Source organism: Crinia signifera, chromosome 4 (genome assembly GCF_055691185.1).
Source record: "Crinia signifera chromosome 4, ASM5569118v1, whole genome shotgun sequence".
Lineage (NCBI taxonomy): Eukaryota > Metazoa > Chordata > Amphibia > Anura > Myobatrachidae > Crinia > Crinia signifera.
In genome coordinates this window covers 276,047,005-276,073,806 of record NC_139220.1, presented here as the reverse complement: position 1 = coordinate 276,073,806, position 26,802 = coordinate 276,047,005, and the positions used below count along the sequence as shown (strand labels likewise).

The following is a 26,802-nucleotide window of genomic DNA, read 5'->3' as shown; positions in this document are numbered from 1 at the left end:
GAGAGATAAACCACCAGCAAATCAGCTCCTACCTGCCATGTCACAGGCAGTGTTTGAAAAATGACAGGAGCTGATTGGCTGGTGGCTTAGAACTCCATTTTATCACTATTGAAGGCTTTGTACATCTCACACTTATTGTGTTCCACATTAAAAGACTTCTTCATTGATTTCAGAAATTACTTAAACTCCTGCTAACTTGGCATAAACAGCAGCTAGGATGCCCTAGACATGCCCTGCACCTAGCAGTCCGTATGGACTTAGTGATACTGTAGGATAGGATGGTGCTGCTCTGTTGTCACCGCAGACTCTTCCCTGTATGTACCTGATTTCTGTCAGCCAGCATGCAGATCCCATACCTGGGACAAGATCAGGGCTGGACTCTTATGGAATCTACACACGGGGAGACGTGCTAGAGCCTTCTGAGTGATGCTAGATCGCTCAGCAAACATCGCTTCATAGCGATGTGCTACTGAATAATCTGTCAGGGACCGTGTTCTGCAGTGAGGACACTGGCCCTGACACTGGAGATTTACTAGATTTATCCAGCATGCTGGATATTAATTGCCTATGGCCCCTACACACGAAGCAATGTATGGGCATTTTCTAAGTGATCTAGTTAGTGTGTAGGTCCCATTTATACCGCTTTCAGACCGCACTCTAGACCCGGGTTATTGCAGAGTCCTTGCGGTCCCAACACGGGTCGAGGTGAGGTCTGAAAGGGATACCTCGGGACGAGCAACACAGGAGTTCAACCCTGGTAATGACCAGGGTTGAACACAGCTCTGACCGGTGTCAAATACAGTGTGAATGGTTAGCCTGGGTCGAGCAACCCAGGTCCTGTTCACAGTATGGAGGAGGAGGCAGCGCTGTCAACTCCAAACGCTGCCTCCACCCAAGTCCCTTGTTGACGCACCACCGCTCAGCTCCACCCTGTGTGACATCACCAACCCGGCACCCCGGCAGCACAAATCTCCGTGTCCTAATCCCAGGTGCGACCCGGCGTTTGTGGTCTGAAACCGATATTACTTATTATGAGCAAAGCCACTAAGTAACCGTTAAGTTGTGATCTAATGCTGTATGTCCCATGGGGTTTATGAGCAGCAATGGTTTGTCCTCTATTTCCCGGGAACAGTACCTCTTCGGGGGGGTCCATTTACTAAAGCATCTAATATGCAGATGTGATGTTGTGCATAGCAACTAATCAATTTATAATTTTTCAATTTCTTCCTTAAAAAAAATATATTTAAGAATCTGGTTGCTACGGGCAACATCACCTCCTTTTTTTTTTTTTTTTTTTTTTTTAAAGAAGCTTAAGTAAACTTCCCTCTAGGCTGTGACACCACTCTGACCATAGGGTGATTGTTTTGCAGAGCAGGATGATGTTGGCTCAGTGTGTAACCCAGCTCAGTGTATGAATATTTTATACGAGTGTATTACATGAACGGAAATAATTACAGCCGTAGATATATAAAGGGATATTGTACTTTACTTCATGAGTAAGGTTTATTATTTCCACTAAAACCAGCTATAAACAAAGTATATTGGCTTTTTCTTGTAATGAAGACTGCGCTGTTGGGAGCCTGGTGACTGTGCTCGTCTGAGTCTCGCTTCCCAAATGATAACCAATTGAAATTTCCCAAGAACTAGAAGGTTCGCACTTTCTTGCAAGCCTCAGGCAATAATAGAGGTAACAGTCGGGTTAACCCCTGAGTCACAGGCAGCATCACAAACTTTGCTACCCCCTTTTTTTTGCTGTATGCCTGTATCATAAGGACACCCCACCCCCTTCCTCTATATAACAGGAGGAAGTGTCTTTCTTCAGCCTGCTAGCTAGATCCCAGGAAATATATCCTGTTTTAACTCCCACCCTCATCCCTTTTCTGCTGCTCTTTCCTCCTCCACACATTTGGCACAACAAAGTGATTTTTTATTTTCCTTGATTTTTGTACCGTAGATTGAGTCATTCTGTTAACTCTTCCCTGCATCTATGGCGAGCAAGACCAGTGATTCTGCAACCGATCAGCGTTGCAAGCAATGGTTAATCTCTTTAATTCAAATTGTAATTTAACACGGTTATCAAGTGGAGTCACCGTGTCCCGCAGCTGTCAGAAGTGGCTTATTACACCGTAGCACCAGAAACGGCTTATTACAGAGCTGAATTGTGTGTTTCTGTGTGTGTGCGTGAGATGGTGAATATCATTGTGTCATTGGAAAGCGAATACGGCACACTGTTCCATTTATCTCAAGCGTTTACCTCATTTTCCATTCTGCACCATGGAATTAAACTATGGCAGTGACCTGAGTTTACATGTTGATGTACACAGAAGTTCGTTTTAAACAGATATGCACATTTGCTTTTTTTCTTAGTGGATTAGGCTTTTTGCCAGCGACTAATTCACTTTCAATGTCTGGGCCAAGGTTGTGTTCTTCTAATCACTCCCACCCAGGTCAGTGTCCGGCCACATTGGGGCGTGGATAAACCTCTCACCAAGTCTGCAGTGACTTCTGTAATATTTTATGCTCTTATAAACCTAAAGCACTCAAACATTGAGCCAGTAACTTTATTAAAACGCCTTAACTGTAACATTTGGTTTCTTAAAATGCAACCAGTTTGTGCATAGGATTTCTGGTCTGCTCCCCTCAGTAATATGGCTACTGTCCCCGTATATGGCTACTGTCCCCGTGTGCTCTATCTATCTGATCGTAAGCTGACCACCATCAGTTGGGACTTCTGGGCTATATTTGGCCAAAGATGAGACACTGCGGAAGCCTCTAATGATACTGCCGCTCTCCCTGATTTGTATGTGCGCATAATCTGGTCCCCATCCACTCCTCCAACTATCCGCTCTAAAAATCTCTCTGGTTGCTTTAGAGATTTTATGGGGGAAATCTTACCTGACCCCACTTATTATTTATCATTTATTATTGACGCACCCGACTACTTATTTATATAGCACCTTCTAGAACAGTGGTTCTCAACTTTGGTCCTCAGGACCCGCCCAACAGTTCACGTTTTCCAGGTTACCCTACAGGTGCACTCATTAATCACTGATACATTTTAAAAGATCCACAGGGGGAGCTAATTACGTCACTTGTGATTCTGTGTGGAGACCTGGAAAATGTGAGCTGTTCGGAGGGTCTGAGGACCGAGGTTGAGAACCACTGTTCTAAAAGATAATAGATAGTATCGGATTGGTTTCACATAGCAACATCTCATGTACAATAGAACTCACATCTCATTTCCCCGTATGTGTGAAACCGGAAGGCATTTGGGCTGATCTTGGCTCCAAGCTCACCATTGAAAAGAGCCATGGAATTGAAGCAACCATTAATATCTTCAGAAAATTGATCCCGCAGAACACTTTCGGATGTGTTGTGTTTTGTGCTTGTGTATTTTTAGCCATTAACGTCTCCTGTTTTTTTTTTCTTCATTTTGCAGACTCCCGCACCCAGGAACAGAGGACCGGGCAAGGGGATGATTCCACGGTGGTTGTGTATTGTGGCCCTATTCTCAAGTATAGAAGTACAAGGATGGAATCAGGTGCCACGAAAAACTGTGCGCTATTCAGGTGAGACTGGCCACCACAATCGCACCCTCTGCCAAACGTTCCTGAAGCGTGCAGATTGATTTAACGGTTACATTGGAACACACTCTGTTTTATGGCTGATGTCATATGTTTGTGCTTCATATTCCACTGGGAGGTGATGTCATGCTGTAATTGTCATGCTGTAATTCTACATTTACCCCCGTGTGACAAGTCACGTGTCCTGCAGCAGACATGGGTGGGAGCGGTATTAAGCAAGGATACTGTGTTTCTGATGACTGCTGTTCAGTAATTGCCCCTCCTGTATACATTTTAGGTGTCGCTGAACTCCACCAGTCCTGGCACAGTGGCATATCCCACTATCTGACTCTAACATTGGATGAAAAAAGGGGGGCACTATATGTGGGTGCACGAGAGCTCATATTTACCCTGGACATGAATAACATAGGCAGGGAGCTGCGGCCACCGGTAAGAAAATGCAGTATACTACTATTCTTCGGCACTTGTATCCATCCTCCTGTTCCCATGTGGCATAAATCACTGTATCATGCCTGGCTTCTGTCTCCGCTAGATTTTATGGGAGGCCCCAAGAGACAGGAAGGCGGAATGCTTCTATAAAGGAAAGAGCAATCAGGTAAAAGGGGATAAGATGGGAGGAGACCTGCACATTGTATCTCCTGCCCTAGGCATAGTATTATTAGCCGGAGACCCTCTTTCTTCTAACGTTACTATGGTCTTTATTGCAGACGGAATGTTTCAATTATATCCGAATCCTACAAGAATATAATGAGACTCACCTCCTCAGCTGCGGGACCTACGCCTTCCAGCCCAAGTGTACTTACATAGTGAGTCCTAAATTTACTCCTGAACTGTTGCAGCGGGATAAAATCTAAGGGGCAGATTTATTAAGCTTGGTGAAGTGATAAAGTGTCTGGTATTTATCACCGGCCAATCAGCTCCTAACTGTGAAGTTACAGGCTTGGTTTGAAAATGACAGGTAGGAGCTCATTGGCCGGTGATAAAAACCAGTTACTTTATCACTTCATCTAGCTTAATAAATCTACCCCTCAATTTTTTAATGTATTCATTTATATTATTGGGTGAAACTGTCTAAGGTGTCAGGTATCCATAAGAGCCATATCCTCTTTATTGGGATGATGAGGAGGGGCATCGTTATGTGGATTGGTTTTACAGATGTATCAAGCTTTAAAAAGTGATAAACAACCAGCCAATCAGCTCCTATCTCTCATTTTTCATACCCAGCCTGTAACATGGCAGTTAGAGAGTGATGAACAACCAGCCAATCAGATCATATTTTATCACTTTTTTGAAGCTTGATACATCTGGCCCTAGTGGAGAGTATGGCAATCCTTGTGGTTGTGTGAGGGATAACAGGGTGGCAGTGGTGCTTAGCGAGGGCATGTACACAGAATTAGAGTTTTTTTGTGTGTGTGTGTGGGCGCACAGCGGTCTGTTTTTAGATGCACTACTTTCACCAAGCACAGGGCTGGTGTAGTGCATGCTGATAATGATGGGCAGGAAGTGAAGCTTATGGTAAGGCTGGTTGCATAGAGTTTTACAAGTCGGCATACTGTACCGTGAATATCCCACTTTTAGCCATGGTAATTGCTGCAGACTTTATGTGCTGCTCTAAATATATTCATACACATGTTTTACAGTTCTCTGGGTTTACACCTACAGAATGACAGGGACCGGCGACATGTGCCACTGCAGTGGGTGGGGCCAAGGGACTGTAGACCATTCTAGGTAGCTGCAGTTAAGCCACCATGTATCCTATTTATTTACACAGGCAATGGTCTCTGTCTTTTTCCACCACCTCTTACAAAAGGTCTCCTTGCCCAGTCCTTATCACATATGATATTAAGGCTACCTGGCTTGCACACTCCTTCATATAAACATAGAAATGAAGTCAATTTTTACAAGTTGTGTTTTATTTGTATTAGCCTCCACAAATGCGCACGTCTTCCAGCCATTATGCCCATGCCATAGTATTTCGGCAGGCGTTCTACTCTGCCTCATGCAAATATTCTTTACTCCTACTCAGGAGCTGTCATCCTACACTCTGGATAGTGTTAACTTGGAGGATGGGAGGGGGAAGTGTCCATACGATCCATCAACTGGCCACACTGGTCTCGTCGTAGGTGAGTAGGAGTCTGAAAGTATGAATTGGAGAATTGCCCGTTTTGCTCTATGGTGGTGCTCTGTAAAATCTTTTGTTTTATTTTAGTGAAATTTCACTTTACACCTCCTTTTTATTGTTATTATTATTATTATTATTGCTTATGCTTTGTCATCCATAGCTTTAAATAAATATATATATATCTCTCTATCTCTCTATCTATCTATCTATCTATCTATATATATATATATATATATATATAATCTCTCTATCTCTAGCACGGCGCCCACGATAATTAGTCGCCCGATTTTTTTCATCGCATGCCATACACCCGATGGCATGCGATATCGGCCGATGTTCTACAATGTCATACAATTTTTAAATTGTATGGCATACAATGCGATGGGATGCGATTATAAATTGTATAAGCACCCTAATGGGTGCTTACAATGCTTAAATGCACCCCCACGCCACCCCCCAAGTATAAGCGTGAACACGAAGCGTGGCGAGCGGCGGCGGTACGCGTCCTACGGCCTTTTCATACCCGCACTATCCACGTCGGCGTGGAGTTAATTTTATAAAGTGTGGCGAGAGCAGCGAGCCACCGAGCCCGAAGCGTGGCAAGCGGACGCGGATACCTGTGAAGCCCGCGAGGAGACGCGGATACCTGTGAAGGTATCCGCGTCCCCTCGCGGGTCTCGCTGCGCTTGCCACACTTTATAAAATCAACTCCATGCCGACGTGGATAGTGGGGGTATGAAAAGGTAGTAGGACGTGTACCGCTGCCCCTCGCCACGCTTCGGGTTCACGTTTATACTTGGGGGGTATTTACTAGAGTGTGTGGTCACAGGCCACTGCACCCCATCCTGGGAAGTGGGTGCTGTTTGCACCTCATTCTTAGGAATGGTGAGTGTGTTGGTACTTCTGTATATATATCATTTAATATTTTTTTTTTTTCAGATGGGGTTTTGTACTCGGCTACATTATTCAACTTTCTGGGAACAGAGCCAGTGATCCAACGGAGTGCGGGGCAGCAAAACAGTATAAAGACAGAATATTTGGCAACATGGCTAAATGGTGAGGATCCACAATCCTATACCTCATTTCCCTCCTTCTACACCTTGGCCATTGTCCCCTCATATCCTGATTTTTCATTATTTTATTCGCACTCCATAACTTTTCGTTTGTTCCCTTTAACGTGCTCCCGGCTGCCCCCTGCTACCATCATTCTTCCTCCCCTGGTAATATATGCACACTGTTATATCCCTACTCCTTTCTCCTTTCTAGAGGCAAACTTTGTCAGCTCTGCTCATGTTCCTGAGAGCCTGGATAATGAATTTGGAGACGATGACAAGATCTATTTCTTCTTCACCGAGCGGGCACTAGAGTATGACTGCTCCAGTGAGCAGGTGGTGTCACGGGTGGCCCGAGTCTGTAAGGTTAGTGACCTCTGAATATGACAAGTAGTTGGTGACTTTAAGGAAGTTCTATCTAGAATCTTTACAGTAAGCTTTTAGGGGGTGGATGGAACTCTCTGCATTGTTACTTTTTATTAGTCTGTCTGCTGCCTTTATATCTGCGAGTTTAGGCATATTTATATATTAACAGCTTCATACTATCCATGCACCGTTGATGGCGTGGCCCGCTGGAATGGACCCCCTTACATATACAGACTATGAGAGAGTTTTGCTGGCTTACATTCAATATTAGTGTAACCATGCTCCTGGGTGTTGGCTGATGCAGGGGAATGTGCTCTGCGCCCAATCATCCGCTGATAAATGTCGCCCCGACCTCTAATTATTGAGTCTAGGGAAGGCTGCTGATGCACTTGTGCTGGTGCACTGATTAGTTCTAGGTCTTGCTCTGTTGGCATAGACCAGATGGGCTCACAGTAATTGGCTGACTTGTTCCTCAGCTTTCACAAAGTCCAGATTGGCACCAAATATTCCGCCACATAATTATACTTAAGGAAATCAAGTTGCAAACGGGATTGAGGGGAAGAATGGAAATATGTATATTTCTTTACAAAAATCTACACCTTTTGGCTGCACTTTTCATTTTTAGAACCATTTTAAAACTTGTTTTTTTATTTATTTTTTTATTTAGTTTAGGTACAGTTATGGTTTTGTGGGATTCAGGTCCGTGTAGACTCATGTATGCCCCCACTGATTTTATTTATTTTTGTTTTAATTATTATTTATTATGTCTTGAAACTTTTCCACAATATTGCTCCTCGTATATATTTATTACCAGTTATTTATATAGCGCACACATATTCCGCAGCGCTTTACAGAGTATAGTTGAACATTCACATCAGTCCCTGCCCCAGTGGAGCTTACAATCTATATTCCCCACCACATGTACATGCACGCACAGACATTCTAGGGTTCATTTTTGGATTGTGGGAGGAAACCTACACAAGTACGGGGAGACAATACAAACTCCACACATTAATACTTGTCTGGATTTGTTAAATTGTAATCCCATTTTATAATTACAGATTCCTTTTTTTGGGGTGGGGGGGGTGTGGGGCTTGTTTTTTTTTTTTTTTTTCATCGAGCTGCCTCTAAACAGGGTAATAATTGTCTTACAGGGGGATTTAGGAGGGGCTCGCACTCTGCAGAGAAAGTGGACCAGTTTCCTGAAGGCACGGCTAGTGTGCTCCATTCCAGAAATAAAGCTTAATTTTAACCTGTTGCAGTCGGTCTTCACACTGAGAACTGGGCACTGGAAATCCACAGAGTTCTACGCTGTCTTCCAAGCACGATGGTGAGTCTGCATTATTATCCACTATATAAAGATCTTCCAGTCACCGGGAAATTGTATATGCTAAAACAGAAGGCGTAGTGAGCCCTTTCCATTTTAACAAGCATTGAAGAAATACAGATCAATTTGCAAGAACCATCTTTCTGATTTAACGATTTGCCATGTAGAGACCTATTTAAACGATGGAAAATTGGGACAGCCCGTTCAACATATTCCATTAATGTATGTGCATCTGGAGTGTGACTGCCAGGAAACAATCCATTGTAGTTACGTTACCCTTTGGAAATGCCTGGAAATTGTGCTGTGAAGCTACTGCCCTCACATCTGCAATATCTATTCCATGGAAGCAAATTCACTTTCAGATTTTATTTCCTGAAGTGTAGCTTAGATTGGTCTGTGCTGCCCCCTTATGGCCCACATACTTCTGCTTGGCTGGGCACCAAATGTATTATACCAGTAAGCACGCTGGAAGCAAATCCTTCGAAAGCTAGTAGATGTAGTTTAACTTACTGCCAACAGATGGCGCTTACCTGTGCATCTGGGCCACCTCCTCCATCAATCAGCGTGCTCCTGAATCCCTATGACGTAGAGACCACATCACCAGCCGCCCTCAGGTCCGCTTCCGTTGGCATAGCAACGTGACAACAAAAAATCACTGTGCATAAGCTGAAGAGAAAAATCTACAAATATTAAATAAACATTGTTAAAAACATGAATATATAATCAAGGATATACAACCTAGAATATCCAACCTAGAACACATAATCAAATACTCCAATTTATGTCTATTAAACCCACCGGGTTAGATAGTTTATCTGGGTATCCGCTTACCATATTTAGTTAGGGCAGTACTGAATATTTTTTTTTTACATAAATGAATCCCAAATCTACAATTTACAATACAGGTGTACATAGCTGTTAGTACATATTATAGGAAACTATGTAGACCTGTATTGGTAATTGTATATTTGGGATTCATTTATGTTAAAAAAAAAAAAAAAAGTTTTTTCCTTTGTGTATATACATGTCTTTTTCTCGTTAGGGTTTTTTTTAATGATTCTTTTAAGACCTATAAATAATTACAATTGGGTGTAGTTGTGTGCTCCCTTACTTACATACTCTCCCTCTGCTTTAGGGGTGATGTGGCTGTCTCCGCAGTCTGCCAGTACTCAATCCAAGACATCCAAAAGGTTTTTGATGGCCCCTACAAGGAATACCGTGAACAAGCCCAGAAGTGGGGCCGTTATTCGGACAAGGTGCCAGACCCTCGACCTGGATCGGTAAGTGTGGTGAAATAATGTTATTTTTTGGGGGGACCTAAATAGTTTGCAGTTCTGACCTCCAATGAGACTACAGACACGGAGGGCCCGCTCTGGTCATCTCCTGATGACCTCGAAAGTTATAAACATATTGATAACCGGGTTTCTCATTATATAATAGATATTTTTCCAGCTCCATTTCGGATTTGATAATGAATGTAATCTCCTCTTCCAGTGCATCGCAGATTACCACAAGCAGCTCGGAATGCACAGCTCGTTGGCCCTACCTGATAATGTGCTCAACTTTGCCAAGAAACACCCACTTATGGATGAGTTGGTCCAGCCTGTCCATGGGCGTCCTTTGCTGGTCAGGAAAGGAGTCAACTTCACAACACTTGCAGTACACCGGACCCAAGGGCTAAATGGGGAGCTGTATGATGTCCTATTCATAGGAACAGGTCAGCCTTAACTAGAGCTCTTCACTCACTGGGGCAATTGCTGTACCCTGACCTGTGTGACCATGTGTTTGTAATGAGAGATGCTTTGACTTCCATGTATGTAGCTGAAGTTCCTCTTCCATTGTGTGTGTTTTTTGTTTTATTTTAGGGAATGGTTGGCTAAACAAAGCTGTTCGTTATGGATCCACTGTACATTTGATTGAAGAACTTCAATTGTTCGATAAACCATATCCCGTGCACAGTTTGGCCCTCTCTACCCAAACGGTGAGAGCTTTTGCCAAGCTTCTACCTCCATCGCCCTCGTGTTTTCCTTGACCACTTATATTGTGGTTGCTTACTCCTCCTTTGTCTGACTTCTCTCTCTCTCTCTCTCTTCCAGTCTGTGCTCTTTGCTGGTTCTCAGTCGGGGTTGGTACAGCTTGCCATGGCAGACTGCAGTAAATATCGCTCCTGTGCAGATTGTGTGCTCGCCCGTGACCCTTTCTGTGCCTGGAACCGCAACATCAGTCGCTGTGTTCATTCTGACGAGCCCACTGAGTAAGTTATGGTTGGAATGCTTACGTTTTGGAATGGTTGTGTTTGCGGCATGTACTGACATTTACCCATGTTCGCCATAGGTATGTGTTGCTTCAGGACTTGCAAGGCACCAGCAACTCAATGTGCAACTTCCAGAGTAAGAAAGCTGGTAAGTAAATTGGCTTTCTTGGTTAAATGACCATGATAAGTTACTATAAATAAAGTATTGCTAGAAATGTTGAATTGCTAGAAATGTTGAATGGCTTTTAAATCTTTCTATTTTTTTTTTCTTCCAGCGAAGCCATCCTCGAAGAACCTGACAGTGGCCATTGGCACAAATGTTGTTCTCCCTTGCGAGCTGACCTCCAATCTGGCACAACCCATATGGACCTTGAATGGTCGTGAGTTGGCACAGGATGAAAACGACTCTGTGCTTTATGACCTTACCCTGCAGGCTCTGGTCATCCTTGGAGTCGCTGCTCACCATTCCGGCATGTATTGTTGCTATTCAGCTGAACAGGGTTCCCGCATGGCCTCTGAGCATTACCAGCTCAGCGTGGTGGCTTCCCCATCCCTCACTTTAGAATCTCGTGCTCCCATGGATGGTTTGGGTTTGGTTTGGATGATGGTAATAGGCCTTGGAGCTGTGTGCTTGGTCCTGTTTCTGGCTGTTGTCTATCTACGGAGGAAATTACAGGATGAGATGGACAAAGGTTCTAAGTCATTGGAGAACACACTTGTGTATCCCATCCAGTTGCCGTCACAACCCAAAATGGCTAAATGCCTGCCAAGTGCAGATTCCGATGAGAAACTATGGGACCCCTCCTCTTTTTACTATTCTGATGGTTCACTGAAGATTGTTCCAGGTCATGCACTGTGTCAGAACAGCACTGGTTCCTCCTCTCCGTCGGGCAATGGGATTCCTGGCCAGCCACTGCCATCCCCGCCACTTCTCTCCCCTAACCACATGCTTCTGTCAGGAGTCCGAGGCTCCAACAGCAATGGGTATATACGGCTTACACTGGGTGGGGTAGCGAGTGAAGAACGGCCACCACTAGGAGAACTCAATGAAGAACTGAGGTGGAAGCTAAAGCAGAGACAGGCTCTGCCGGACTCCAATCCAGAGGAATCCTCTGTCTGACACACCCTCTTACCACAATGCAACGTTTGCACTGGTTTTTATTTTATTTTTTTCCTACTATTCTGAACTACCTCAGGGAATGGAGGTTTGGGGGAGGGATGCAGCCAAAACTTATTTTCTCTCCCCCACCATCTCCACTTACAGACATAATGAAAGTGAGGTGAATACTTAAGTGGCTACCCCTTTGCCCCAACGTGCCAGGTCACATTACCTCTACGTCCCATTTCTGAGACTCCAGAAAGCGATCAGTATGGGGGAATCTTTCCTGCAAGAAGTGGCGCGCACATGGGCAACGGCAGAGGCGATAGGAGGACCGGCCCAGCTTCCTGTTCCTGTAATCCTCTGCCAGAGCAGCAATAAGATAGATGTCTTGGCAGCCTGTTTACTCTTCCTGCCGAAGCTGGTGCGGGGATCAATCCTTAACCAATTGGTTGCCAGTCTTTCTTTACAGCTGGTTTTACGGTGTCGGGCAGTGAAAAAAGTTACTGTTTTATATAGCATCTGTATGCTTAACGTTTACAATGACCTGAGAGACCAACCCCACATAACCTCTTTTGTGGCATGACCAATTTCTGTGTATTTGAAAAGAGGCTGGAAACCTGAGGCCCTACAAGCTGGTGTGGAACTACAAGACCCAGCATACTGTGCTAAACTCTAAGTTGTAAGTCTACAACTTCTGTAGACATTGCCCAAAGCCTGTGTGGAGAGAGAGAGCGGTTCCATGTTTGTGGCAAAGCTAAAGAAAGTCCAATTCTTGCTGTATATAATTACATTGTCTCTGCTCCCCTTCCAGACCCAGCGATACCCCTCCTCTTCCTGCCTCCACATCCGAAATGACCGCTATCACGTCATTTTGATGCAGCCCAGCCTGGTTGCTGAGTGTTCGTGTAAATGACTTGTCTTTGGACATATGAAAATGAATGTGAGGATGTATTAATATTTATATATACATAAACTTTCTTATTGCCACTTGCAATGTTTTATTCCATAGTTCTGAAAGCTGGGACAATCCTATAAAACATTTTTTTTTTTGTTTTTTTCTTTGTGAATCCGTGTCATTCCAGTAACACTTACAACAGAATGGTCTGCCTTTTTTTTAAGCCCAACCCCCCTATACACACACACACACACACACACACTTTACAATACTGCAGTCACTCAACATTTCAGGAAGGCCAGAAGTTGTGTGGTTTATACCCTCTGCCAAATGCCTTGTTCTTGTTCTTTGTGTGTCTGCGAGTGGCCGAAGGGAGGGACGAGAGCCATGCTCTGTATATACATATCCGTTTCACTGTTTTTGGGATCTGCACGCTAAAAATATCTTTTTTTTCCATTCAATTCTGTAAATAACTTTCTCTGTTCTCACGCTCTTTCCCGAATCTCTTCTCCCTTCGTTAGTTCACTGTGTAATTTATTTGTCTGTTTTTAAAATATATTTATTTCCTGTAAATAAGTATTTTTATATTGAGAAAATAAAAAGAAAATTTAAACAAGCGCCATTTTATTCCTTTTTTTTTTTTTAAATACTGTATATAACTTAATACCGTCAAAACACTGTTCTTTCGCTTTGTGATTTGGAGCACTGTGTCCAATATATATTATATAATATATGGTAATTGCACTTCAGTCACCTTATTAAATTATGTATTTATTTTTCTTTTATACTTTTAGTGTTCTATAAAATATTTAAGTAATTAGGTTGTTTTTATGAAAAAGTCCTGTTGGCCTTTTAATAATAGTTAATATTTGCCAATCATTTTACAATAATTTTTTATGGGTAAGTGTCTGTATTAAGTACAGATTGTAGATGGTCCGGCACATCTTTTAGTCTAGACCAGTGGTTCCCAAACTATTTGGGCACCTTAGGGTGGCCTGAGTTGGTGGGCTAGGACCAATTCAGTTTAATTATTGTCAATGTAATAGGCAAAACCAGTGTTTGTGGCTGCCAAACATAAATTATGTGGACAAACATTAAGCAAAACTTGTCCCTCACTACATAAATAAACCTAAAGATGTTATTTAATTTCGTATACATTTTTTGGAATTACTCTATAAAAAACTTTTGGCCTAGGAGTGCCGTGGATAAAATTCTGAGCCTATCAGGTGCCGTGATTCTAAAACATTTGAGAACCACTGGTCTAGACCTGGGGTAGCCAACTCCAGTCCTCAGGAGCTACCAACAGTTAATGTTTTCCAGATCTCCTCACAAGTGAAGCAATTGGCTCCACCTGTGGATCTTCTAAAATGTGTCAGTGAGTGCGCCTGTGCAGCAGCTAGGTTGTCTGGAAAATGTGACCTGTTGGCAGCTCTCGAGGACGACTGGATTTGGCTACTACTGGTTCAGGCACTGGGGGGAGGTTTAGGAGCTGCTGGGCTGGGTTAGTATGCGGGAAGGGTCAGTAAAGCTGCGAGAGTCTGGAGTCCTACTGTTGGAAGTTTAGGCAGTGGAGGTGTAAGAGGGTAAAACCCCGGGATACCGCTGTATGCACCACCAATAACCTGGCAAAATAGAAAAACTGGAACCAAGGGTATAGGTCAGATTGGATGCCAGCTGTCGGGAAGGCACAGAGCTGTATCGATTACCTATGCATGCATTCTGCTTGTCATTGCAGAAGCTCTGTTTGTTTTTCATTGTGACCCAGCAGGTGTGAATTAATGATACATGCACTACTTATATAGGAGCCGCCGGCATGAAGAGGGGGGGAGCAGCAGCCCACAAGACACCAAAGATGATGGTTTTTGTCGGCTATAAGCCAGGGGGCTTGATGCAGAGGTAGGGGATAGGCTAAATTTGGAGACACTGTGCAGGGCTGAATGGCTGCCTGGGTGATATAGAGCAAGGCTCGAGAGACATTGGGGAGATTTTGAAGATGGAAAGCTGGATCTGGAGAGAGAGCATACTGTTGGTGAGTGATGGAAAGGGGCTAGCTTATTCTGGATAGGCAATGCAGGGCTGAAGACAGAAGGGGGTTGGGTGCTGGAGCTACAACAACATGGGAGATGAGGCTGGAGAGACACAAGGGTGGGGATGAGTCTGAAGAGGAATTATACAAAACTGGCAGGGGGAGAGGCAGCGCTGGCGCAATATATTAATAGAGGAGTGGCATAGTAAGATGACGTCTTGTGCAGATGCTGTGGCTGTACCTACTACAGGGAGACCCTGTACTGTGAGATGACAGAGCTGAGGCAAAGAGCAGGCTGGGAGGAGGAGTAGGTAATGGGGGCACTGAGAACCGTCCTCACTGGTGCTGGTCACATTACGCAGCTGCCTATATGTGGTGTCATAGCTACAGTGTAACTGGGCACAGCGGCTGCTCATTGGGGTGCAGGGATTGGTATGAAGGTACTGTTATCCTCCCATATTAATGTTGTGCTAGATGTACAATATCAATAGCCCATAATCCCATTAACACCAGCCCTATCCTCTTATAATCATGAGCTTGTATCCAGCGGCAACAGTCTCTGGGTGCCTGGTGTGAATTTACACCCCAGTGCTGGACTATCGGTGATTGTACATCTAGAATGGGAAAAGCAGCTTGAAGTATGTAGCTGCGGAAAACACAAAAAGTACTAACCAATCGGCTGCTAACTTCCATTTTACAATTTTTGGAAAATGGAAGTTGGGGGGCTGATAAATCATCCCCAGTTTTACCACCAAAGCTTGGAGAGATAAAGTGAAGGAGTCTGTTTTTTCTAAGACAGAGAGAGATAAAATACCAGCCAACCAGCTCCTGTCATTTTAAACACAGCTTCTAACATGGAGGATAGGGATGGATTTGTTAATACTTGAATAAATCGAATGAAATAAAATGCCGCAATCTCAGGAATGAATATAGTGGAGCATCCAGAGTTGGGGGAAAAAAAAATGTGAATCACATGGACATTGAGGTAAGAGCATTTGACCCTATTTGGCTTTAGATTGCTTCACCGCTATAGAAGATGTAGTTCCCCAATGATGAATGGCCCAGTCCTCACTAGATGTACGGAGTCCAATGGGTCCGCTGGAGGAATGGTTTGGATAACTGACCCACTGCAACTGGAACCAAGTGTCCTCTCACAAGGGTGGCTGTAGATGGAATAGGCCATCGGAGGATATCCAGGCTGGGGGTCCCAATACTGGGCAGGGGTTGATGATGACGGCAGATTAATTATAGTAGTTAATTCACTTCTAACATGAAGTTGGAGCAGTAGTAGCAACTAACGCATTTCACTACCTGCTGTAGGCCTTCCTCTAATGCACATGAAGCTACTGTCCCCCATTTTTTTGTTTGTCTTCTAATAGTCTTCATCTTTAGTTTTAGGTCTTGGCTTTCAGACTTCCACAGGGTATGTTTGAGCTGCGTTTGACAGTCGGCTATGTACCTCTCAGATGTACTAATGTTACTTTTTTGAATGCAGCTATAAGATCTTAAAACCTGAAAAAAGGATTCAACTGAAACATTTGCTCCTTACTTACCTATTTTTTATTTTCCAAATCTGTATTAGGAAATCTTACCCTATGATGTGCATTGTAGTGGTGGTGGTAAATGCTCCAATACAGCATACTCAAAGTGTTAAAGAAAATTAAGAATTTCAAATGTAGGTTTGTACTCTGAGAAGTGTCTGCTTTTTCCTACCCTTTAGTCTTATTGTGCTATTCACACCCCGTCCTCTCTCCTCTCCCACCCCTCAAAGTTGTCCCCTTATTTCACCCTATCACTCACGCATGGCTCTACTGCTTACCTCTGTGTGCACATACTCCCACTCCTGCCTAATTCATGTCTGCCCCCTCTGACAATAGGGGGGAAATTTACCAATATGAAAAACCTAGTTTTTCGTATTGGTATTTTCCCTACGACTGCATACGACTGTTTTAGTCGTATGCAAAGTCGTGTTCCGGAGGGGAAATTACAAAGCAGTCAGATACGACTGCTTTGTAACCCTCCGATGGTGTAACAATTCGTATTAGCGGCCATATATACGGCCGCTAATACGAATTATTTCTAGCAGTCTGCACGGATCAGTCAGATCCGTGCAGGCTGCAGAGTGTAAAAAAAAATAGAAAAATAAATAAATAAAAAAAAAAAAACGGTGTGGGGTCCCCCCCACAGCCGAAACCAGCACCAGGCTGACAGAGCCTGGAGCCGGTAATTAAAAATCAGGGAACCCGACAAATAGGGGTTCCCCGATTTTTAACAACCAGCCCCAGGCTCCAGGTCCGGGGCTGGTTCCCAAAATACGGGGGACAAAATGACTAGGGGTCCCCCGTATTTCAAGAACCAGTCCCAGGCACAACCAGCCAGCAGGGTAATGTCACAGCCGGGGGGAGACTTTTTATACAAGTCCCCCCGGCCAAAATATTAACCCCCTGACCGGTCAGCCTGGCCAGGGGGAGTGGGGACCCCCCCAATGAAGGGGTCCCCCCCCTCCAGGACTTACCTGACCAGGCTGAAGCCTGGTACTGTCCCCGATGCCCCTGGGCGGTGGGCATCGGGCTGATTATGGTGTAAAAAAAAGAATAATCTATTGTTTTTTTACTGTGGCACTACAAGTGCCAGCAAGCTGGAACTTGGAGAACCACAAGTCCCAGCCTGCTGGGCATTAAAGGGCCCGCTGGCACTTGTAGTTCCACAGTTAAAAAAATCGTGCACAAAACACACTGACACACTTTTAAAATAAAACTTTAATACATACAAAGCCCACACATACTGATACTTACCTATCTTCTTTCCGTAGGTAGCCCTGGTCCTGTGTCGTCTTCTGGTCCTCCTGTGTCGTCTTCTGGTCCATGTTGACGTCTTCTGGATCCATGTCGTCCTCGCTGTCGGCGGTCCGGAGTCCGACGAAATCCATGGAGGAAGCTGTGGAAGGAAACCATACTCACCTGTCCCAGCGCGACGTAGTCCAGGTAAGTGTCTTGGCAAAAAAACAAACCAAACACCCGAATCCAGACCGGACAGAGAGCCGCACGGTACTGTGTGTACATCGTGCGGCTCCGCCTCCCGAAGGCGGCCAATAGCGGCATTCGGGAGGCGGAGCCGCACGATGTAAACAAACACAGTGCGGCTCTCTGTCCGGTCTGGATTCGGGCTGTCGGTTTGTTTTTTTGCCAAGACACTTACCTGGACTACGTCGCGCTGGGACAGGTGAGTATGGTTTCCTTCCACAGCTTCCTCCATGGATTTCGTCGGACTCCGGACCGCCGACAGCGAGGACGACATGGATCCAGAAGACGTCGACATGGACCAGAAGACGACACAGGAGGACCAGAAGACGACACAGGACCAGGGATACCTACGGAAAGAAGATAGGTAAGTATTAGTATGTGTGGGCTTTGTATGTATTAAAGTTTTATTTTAAAAGTGTGTCAGTGTGTTTTGTGCACTATTTTTTTAACTGTGGAACTACAAGTGCCAGCGGGCCCTTTAATGCCCAGCAGGCTAGGACTTGTGGTTCTCCAAGTCCCAGCTTGCTGGGGAGGCTTGCTGGCACTTGTAGTGCCACAGTAAAAAACAATAGATTATTCTTTTTTTTACACCATAATCAGCCCGATGCCCACCGCCCAGGGGCATCGGGGACAGTACCAGGCTTCAGCCTGGTCAGGTAAGTCCTGGAGGGGGGGGACCCCTTCATTGGGGGGGTCCCCACTCCCCCAGGGCCCCTGGCCAGGCTGACCGGTCAGGGGGTTAATGTTTTGGCCGGGGGGACTTGTATAAAAAGTCTCCCCCCGGCTGTGACATTACCCTGCTGGCTGGTTGTGCCTGGGACTGGTTCTTGAAATACGGGGGACCCCTAGTCATTTTGTCCCCCGTATTTTGGGAACCAGCCCCGGACCTGGAGCCTGGGGCTGGTTGTTAAAAATCGGGGAACCCCTATTTGTCGGGTTCCCTGATTTTTAATTACCGGCCCCTTCAGCCTGGTGCTGGTTACAGCTGTGGGGGGGACCCCACGCCGTTTTTTTTATTTATTTATTTAATTTTTCTATTTTTTTACACTGAAGCCTGCACGGATCTGACTGATCCGTGCAGGCTTAAAGCAAATACGACAGGAAAATGGTGTTCTATTTTTCTGTCGTATTTGCGTGGGTGTTTCACACCACTTAGCAGCCGTATTATCAGTACGGCTGCTTAGTACATCAGGAACCACCGTTCTTTTGAATGGTGATTTCTGTCGTATCCTATCGATGGTGTAGACCAGGCATGTCCAACGTTGGCCCTCCAGATGTTTTGAAACTACACATCCCAGCATGCTTTGCCACAGTTTTGCTATTAGAGAATACTAAAACTATTGCAAAGCATGCTGGGATGTGTAGTTTCAAAACATCTGGAGGGCCAACGTTGGACATGCCTGGTGTAGACATTCGTATTTGTAAATACAAATACGAATGTTCCATCTTTAGGACTACGAATTGTTGTATTTTTGGGATTGTAAATCCCGAAAATACAAATTCGTAAAAAAAAGGTGTATTTCTCCCTACGAATACACCTTTTTTCTACAAATCCATTTTGGTAAATGTCCCCCTAGGTGTTTAAAAGTAACAGCTGCTAAACAAATGCATTATTCTGTCAATCTTGGTGAACAGAAGCCTGTTCCCTCCAGCTGCTGCTCCTTCCTCAAGTGCAGTTGGTGCTCTGTGGGGACTGATGGCAGCTAAGCATGCAAGCTTTACTGAGCTCTAATAAACCAGAGAGATATTCACACACAAGTTCCTTGTGGTGGCAATACTGAACATTGTTGTAAACAAAGGACAAGTTTTCTTTCCTTTTTTTTTTTTTTTTGTATTTGATAAGTAAATGTCTTTGGATTCATCATCTCCTCCGCCACATTTTCATGCACGACTAATGGCAGATCTAAAAAATGGACAATTATGTAAATATACAGTCTATAGGTAATAAAAGAATATTATTTTTGGATCTATTTGGTAATAACCCCTATTGGTTAGATATACTTTCTAGCAGACTGTATCTAACTGGTAGCTTTTCTTGGTATGAGTCATTGGGTCGACATGGCTAAGGTAGACAGAAGGTTTTTTCCCCGAATGTTGACATTGTCGACATGGATACAAGTCCAAAAAACGATTTTTCTTGATTTAACAGCGCTAAAATGAGACCGCTGCTGGGTCGCTAGCCAGGAGCACCACTCCTATAGATACAAGCAAGCAAAGAATATAGAGTAGCTTCCCAGCGCTGGTCTATTCTTCTAGATATTAATCTCCCCTAAATTCAGGATTTGCTTCTGGGGTGTGTTGCTCATGGGACCACACTGACCTTGGTGTTGGTCCCTATATGCAAAACAAGGTTTCTTTCAGAACGCTCCTCAGACCAGATCCTTCTGTCTTATAGTAGAGGGGGAGAAGTTGTAAACCAGTATAACTGACCTGATAATTATTCCCTATATGCACATCATGGTATCTTTTATGGCTCCAAAACCTTCTGTTAGCTCCACTATCCACACTCAATAAGTTAGGAAAACCGTACTGACCTGGCACCAATGCCCTATGTTCATATCAGGGTTTCTTTAATGCGTCCCAGGACTCGAAGCCAACATCAAACGTCAGAGATTTCCAAGTATTGAATGGTTTATTAAAACATGGTATAAAATTCCTGAGGAAGAATTTACTTTGAAACGCGTTGGTGTGGTGTGGATGAGGTACGGACAACTTTAGATTAGACCAATTCCATCGGTCCTACCCCTGGACGTCCTTCTCTGATCCGGAAGAGAGGGTTGTTTTTGGGTCTATGTTTTGGTTTTCCGTCCCTCTCCATACTGGCTTTTTATCAGTTTTTTTGGATTTTGGAATTTTATACCATGTTTTAATAAACCATTCAATACTTGGAAATCTCTGACGTTTGATGTTGGCTTCGAGTCCTGGGACGCATTAAAGAAACCCTGATATGAACATAGGGCATTGGTGCCAGGTCAGTACGGTTTTCCTAACTTATTGAGTGTGGATAGTGGAGCTAACAGAAGGTTTTGGAGCCATAAAAGATACCATGATGTGCATATAGGGAATAATTATCAGGTCAGTTATACTGGTTTACAACTTCTCCCCCTCTACTATAAGACAGAAGGATCTGGTCTGAGGAGCGTTCTGAAAGAAACCTTGTTTTGCATATAGGGACCAACACCAAGGTCAGTGTGGTCCCATGAGCAACACACCCCAGAAGCAAATCCTGAATTTAGGGGAGAATAATATCTAGAAGAATAGACCAGCGCTGGGAAGCTACTCTATATTCTTTGCTTGTCGACATGGATACAGTCTAAGTGTACCGCACATGTTCCCCCCTTCCATGGCTCGCCATGCTTCAGGCACGGTGCCTCACTATGCTCGGCACACAATTTTTATTCTCCTGCAACGCCGTAGTGGATGGTAGGGCATGATCTATATTGCAGTGTAAAAATAAAGCAGCCAGTATTTTCCATGCACAGAAACAAAATAACCCACCCAAATCTAAATTTTTTGTGCATTTGAGAATGAATTTTCCTTTGTGAGTGAACCAGAATAAGAGCCAATGTTAACAGCTGCAACAAGCTCTCATTTGTTGTATGAAACCGCGAAATAGTGCAATAAACCAGGAACTCCAAGCTACTCAGTGGTACCTAGTCAGCCATTATTAAAGCACTGCAGTGTGCTGGAAAAAAAGTCTCCTTTAAATTACAGCCAGCCAATAAAAGCTGCTTATTAAACAGCCAATCAAAGCTGCTTTAAGATTCCTCACACTTCTTGGCAGGCAGACCAGGGGAAGCAGTGTGAACAGGGCAGACATGGGAATTTCCCTGATCTAAGCTGCTGTATGAACAGAGTCTGTGAACTGAGATGTTCTGTGCTCCGCCAAAAACCCTGGTTTTTGCAGGGGAGGGGGGAGGGGGGGGGGAGGCAATGAGAACATGGTATAATACCACTTTCACACTCGCAGAGCCGGGTCATACCCGGGAATGTGTTCCCGGATACTTCCCGGGAATGTACCCTTTCACACTGCACTCAGACCTGGGATCGACCCGGGACAGCCCCATTCACACTGACCCTGGGAAATCCCTGCAAATACATATGCATGTCATTAGAAATGGACTCCATGGCTCTGAAAAAGGACATCAGCATTTGTGAGCCCAAGAAAGCTCCAATCAGCAGCTTTTTTAAAGTCCCGTGTACCCAATCCCGGATACAGGACCATTCACACTGATCGCATCCCGTGTCGATTCCAGAATCTACCCAGGTCAGGACCTGGGTAGAAATCACGGAATGCTCATTCCGAATATACTTTCAAGAATATACTTTTCCCACTGAGCTAAATCCCGGGTTGATGCGTGTTCATGTGCAAAAACCCGGGATATTATTGCAAGTGTGAAAGGGGTATTACTGGTACATAAAGCTATTCATGCATATGAGTTAAACCCAAAGATGTCAGGTGTATGATGTGTATGTGGAGGCCCAAATTAAGGACTGCTGGCTTCTAGAACACGTGTTTTACTATATGGAGGCTGGAAGATCATATAAAAACATACATCTTTTTTTATTTTTTTTATTCTTTGTGTCACATTAGGAAGATTTGAACCCTTTAAGTCTGTGTGCTTGTGCTAAATTTGTATGCAGAAAGGAACATTATTCCTGTGCTCTCAGTTGATGGAACGTGCTGTCTTCTGTAGGACATAAACTGGCAGATAAACCAGATATCGTGAAATCTGGCCCATTCCAATGGGGCAAAATGTCTGTTTCTCTGCTTGTTAATCAAACTAATTCCCTCTTCTCCCCCTATGTGGGGTGGCTTCTGGGGCTGCTGAGAACATTTACTTGGAAAGGGATTTGAGATCTTGCAGCTGCTGAATAACATAATTTACTTCCCGTGGGAGAGAGAAAACTTTCAAGGGTTCCCAGGGATAGATTTGGGAAACAAACCACAGCACTAGGATGTTTTAACCCCATTCTAGTTTGTTGAGTAAAACGAGTTCTTCTAAAGGATTTGTCACTTATAAACAAAGCGCAACGGAATATGCTGAACTATATAAGAAACTGTAACTAAATAAATAAATCTGTTGTATATCGACGCTGGCTTCTTCCTGAGCAGGGAAAGTTATCAAAATGTATTTAGAAATCATGCTGAGTGCCTGCCTGATAGTATCAGTCTTCAGTATGAAGCTACAGTTGTGCTCATAAGTTTACATACCCTAGCAGAATTTGTGATTTTCTGGTCATTTGTCAGAGAATATGAATGATAACTCACAAACTTTTCTTTCACTCATGATTAGTGGTTGGGTGAAGCCATTTATTCTTATATACTCTTATATACTCTTTTTAAATCATAATGACAACAGAAACTGCCCAAATGACCCTGATCAAAAGTTTACATACCCCAGTTCTTAATACCGTGTATTGCTCCCTTTAACGTCAATGACAGCTTGAAGTCTTTTGTGGTAGTTGTGGATGAGGTACTCTATTTCCTCAGATGGTAAAGCTGCCCATTCTTCTTGGCAAAAAGCCTCCAGTTCCTGTAAATTATTGGGCTGTCTTGCATCAACTGCATGTTTGAGATCTCTCCAGAGTGACTCAATGATATTGAGGTCAGGAGACTGAGATGGCCACTCCAGAACCTTTACTTTATTCTGCTGTAGCCAATGAGGGTGTGGTACAGGGGTCCGACAGTCGGGATCCCGACTGGCAGGACCCAGACAGCATTGTGAGCGCCCCGTGCGGATTCACTACGCTCGCCACCTATTCTATTCTACCTCTATGGGGGTTGTGGACCCCCACGAGGGAAAATAGCCGACAGCCGTCGGGAACCCGGCATTCGGTGTTTTAACAGTCGGGATCCCGACGTTGGGTAAATGCCTGTTGGGATCCCGACTGTTGGGACCCCATCCGGCACCCAGCCAATGACAGGTCGACTTGGCCTTGTTTTTTGGATCATTGTCATGTTAGAACGTCCAAGTACATCCCATGCGCAGCTTCCGGGGTGATGAGTGCAAATTTTCCTCCAGTATTTTCTGATAACATGCTGCATTCATCTTGCCACCAATTTTGACCAAGTTTCCAGTGCCTTTGTAGCTCACACCTCCCCAAAACATCAGCGATCCACCTCCGTGTTTCACAGTAGGAATGGTCTACCTTTTATCATAGACCTTATTGCCTCCTCTCCAAATGTAATGTTTATGGTTGTGGACAAAAAGTTCCATTTTGGTCTCATCACTCCAAACGACTTTGTTCCAGAAGTTTTGAGGCTTGTCTCTGTGCTGTTTGGAGTATGCAGGATGCTTTGTGGCATTTGCGTAGTAATGGCTTTCTTCTGGCGACTCGACCATGCAGCCCATTTTTCTTCAAATGCCTCCTTAGTGTACATCTTGAAACAACCACATCACTTTTTTTCAGAGTCCTGTATTTCAGCTGAAGTTCTTTGTGGATTTTTCTTTGCATCCCGAACAGTTTTCCTGGCAGTTGTGGCTGGAATTTTTGTTGGTCTACCTGACCGTGATTTGGTTTCCAGAGAATCCCTCATTTTCCACTTCTTAATTAGAGTTTGAACACTGCTGATCGGTATTCTCAATCCCCCCCCCCCCCCTAATTGATCTGAAGATGATGGGTTTGCTGTAAAGAAACCTTTTTGTGCAGGTTGGGACCATCACTCAGGTCGGTGTGGCTCCATATGGACACACATGTGGAGTTGGACGCTACTCCGTGGGCATGGGTCATGATACTTAATATCAAAACGACTCATATGAGTTTTTATTTGATCTACCACCTCCCATTATACATATGTCTAATCAGGGCAAATAGTGTCCTACCGGTCATGTAAACACCTTACTACGCTATGTGCAGGGAGGAGGCTTCAGTATTCCATATGTCAGACATTATCTTGGCAAGCTGTGCAAGGTCATTCAATCATAGGAGATTTCAATCATCTCCTAAAATAAATAAGTCACCCTCAATCTAGTCTGGGGTGTCGCCATCTCTCAAATTATTCTGCAGCAGTATGGCTCAATTAAAATGATTCAATCAAAACTACACCCAAGAGCTGAGGAATACGCGGTCTCCATATCAGATTTACTCTTGTACCAATATGTTTCTGGTTATTTTTCCTGTGACTCAGCCAATTACCATGGCATATGTTCTGCCTTTCCAGTGACGAACCATGCCGTCACACATTTCCTCTAACACCCCACTAATGTAATCCCTTGGCAAATGGCAGTTATACAAGTGCAATGCCGCCTCCCTCTCAGTGACAGGAGATGGGTGCTGCATACAATGTCACAGTGCAGCAGGGCTGCTCCTGGTCACTTTGGAGAGGCCAGCATTTTGGTATCACCCCCATAATGATGGCTGTCAATTGACCAATGTTTTCGGGACTGTGTACACGCTAGAGCCACAGTGCACTTGTGTTGCGATACAGCTGCAGTGCCCAGGAGTTAACCCCTTATCTGCAACACTGACTGGTCTTATTAATGCTAATTTAAAGACAGTAACGTGGCTGCAGCAGCAGAAATCACAGGCAGGTCACAGGAGCCATGGCTGTAAATGGTCCACGTCAGGGAGCCCTGACGTACAGATAGTGCTGCTTACTGTACCCTCCCTTTCCCCACTTGCTCACCATACACCTGCTGCTGCCCCTACCAATACAGGCACCTCCCTCAGGTAAGATGTCGCGCACTGTTGTCCGCCACTCTGTCAGTCAAAGGTGCTGCTCCGTTGATTTTTTTTAACGTTCCAGACACAACCGTGCCCCCCTGCCTTGGATCTGCCACTGTAACTCCTGTACACTGGAAAGGTGTAGCTGAATGCATTTTATGGGGATGTTTTTAGATAGTGCTTTGTGCTCAATGATCTGTAGCAGGAAGTCTGTTCCTCCTCAGGAGATGCTTTCTTAGTGGCTCTCCAGATACATTGTACAGAGGTTGCAGCCATTGCCAGAAAAGCAGGCCACGAACTGTGGGTGCTATGATTGTGCCCGGTGCCATCCTCAGCCGTGCCCGTGGAAAGTGCTGTGGAGCAGGGGCAGCTCACCGTCAGAACGACTCCATGGGGAGGGCCAGGGGCGTCAGCATGGGAACCCCCAGCATTTTTAATGGGCGTCCCCGTAAAAATATGTTGGGCGTTCCTCTAGGAACACAGGTAAGGAAAGGTAAATTCAACAAGGTAAATTCAACAAAAAAAAGCCACCATGGTTGGACAAAGAAGTAAGGTCAGCTATCAACAATAAAACCAGAGCTTTTAAATTCTATAAAAATAACTTGAATGAGGAGGCGTTCGCAAAATACAAAGAATCAAACAAAACTTGTAAAGGGGTAATCAAAGCAGCTAAAATATTATATGAAGAGTGCATAGCCACTGAAAGCAAAACCAACCCAAAGAAGTTTTTTAAATACATAAATAGTAAACGTTTAATTAAGGAAAACATAGGCCCACTAACTGATACTAGTGGAAAAAGTGTTACTGAGGACAAGGGAAAAGCAAAACTGTTAAATGAGTTCTTCTCATCAGTATTTACTAAGGGAGAGCAGACTGTGGAACGAACATTTACCACAAACGGGACAATTAAGCCAGATCTCATTGTGGATTTCACGCCGAAGGAAATAATACTGAGGCTAAGCAAACTCAAAACAAATAAGTCACCAGGGCCAGATGGGATTCATCCGAGGGTATTAATGGAATTAAGGGATGAACTAGCTACCCCCCTACATTATATCTTTAGCAAGTCACTATCGTCGGGTATAGTACCAAAAGATTGGAGAATAGCAGAGGTAGTGCCAATATTCAAAAAAGGAAAAAAGGAAGATCCCGCTAATTACAGACCCGTTAGTTTAGCATCAATTGTGGGTAAACTATTTGAAGGATTTTTAAGGGATGGTATCCAGGAATATTTAGATCATCACCGTCTACTCAGTACTAACCAACATGGGTTCGTGAAAAATCGTTCATGCCAAACTAATCTACTAGGGTTCTATGAAGAGGTTAGCAAAAACCTCGATAATGGAAATGCTGTAGATGTGATTTTCCTAGATTTCGCTAAAG

The 26,802-nt window shown here is 44.2% G+C and overlaps 1 protein-coding gene across 4 annotated transcripts in view; it reads left to right on the top strand.

Annotated features, from left to right (window-relative positions):
• The window catches only part of SEMA4C (semaphorin 4C), a 29,227-nt gene extending 15,908 nt beyond the window's left edge, over window positions 1-13,319 (top strand). For all 4 annotated transcript variants that reach the window (XM_083184625.1, XM_083184622.1, XM_083184624.1 and 1 more), the window contains exons 2-15: window positions 3,440-3,569; window positions 3,862-4,013; window positions 4,117-4,179; window positions 4,292-4,390; window positions 5,611-5,707; window positions 6,646-6,762; window positions 6,973-7,124; window positions 8,279-8,454; window positions 9,587-9,731; window positions 9,946-10,168; window positions 10,317-10,432; window positions 10,548-10,705; window positions 10,786-10,853; window positions 10,981-13,319. In XM_083184625.1, the coding sequence (XP_083040751.1) occupies window positions 3,476-3,569; window positions 3,862-4,013; window positions 4,117-4,179; window positions 4,292-4,390; window positions 5,611-5,707; window positions 6,646-6,762; window positions 6,973-7,124; window positions 8,279-8,454; window positions 9,587-9,731; window positions 9,946-10,168; window positions 10,317-10,432; window positions 10,548-10,705; window positions 10,786-10,853; window positions 10,981-11,825 (2,505 nt within the window). In that variant the 5' untranslated portion in view covers window positions 3,440-3,475 and the 3' untranslated portion in view covers window positions 11,826-13,319. The remainder of the gene's footprint in view (window positions 1-3,439; window positions 3,570-3,861; window positions 4,014-4,116; window positions 4,180-4,291; window positions 4,391-5,610; window positions 5,708-6,645; window positions 6,763-6,972; window positions 7,125-8,278; window positions 8,455-9,586; window positions 9,732-9,945; window positions 10,169-10,316; window positions 10,433-10,547; window positions 10,706-10,785; window positions 10,854-10,980) is intronic.
• Window positions 13,320-26,802: the final 13,483 nt, after the last annotated feature.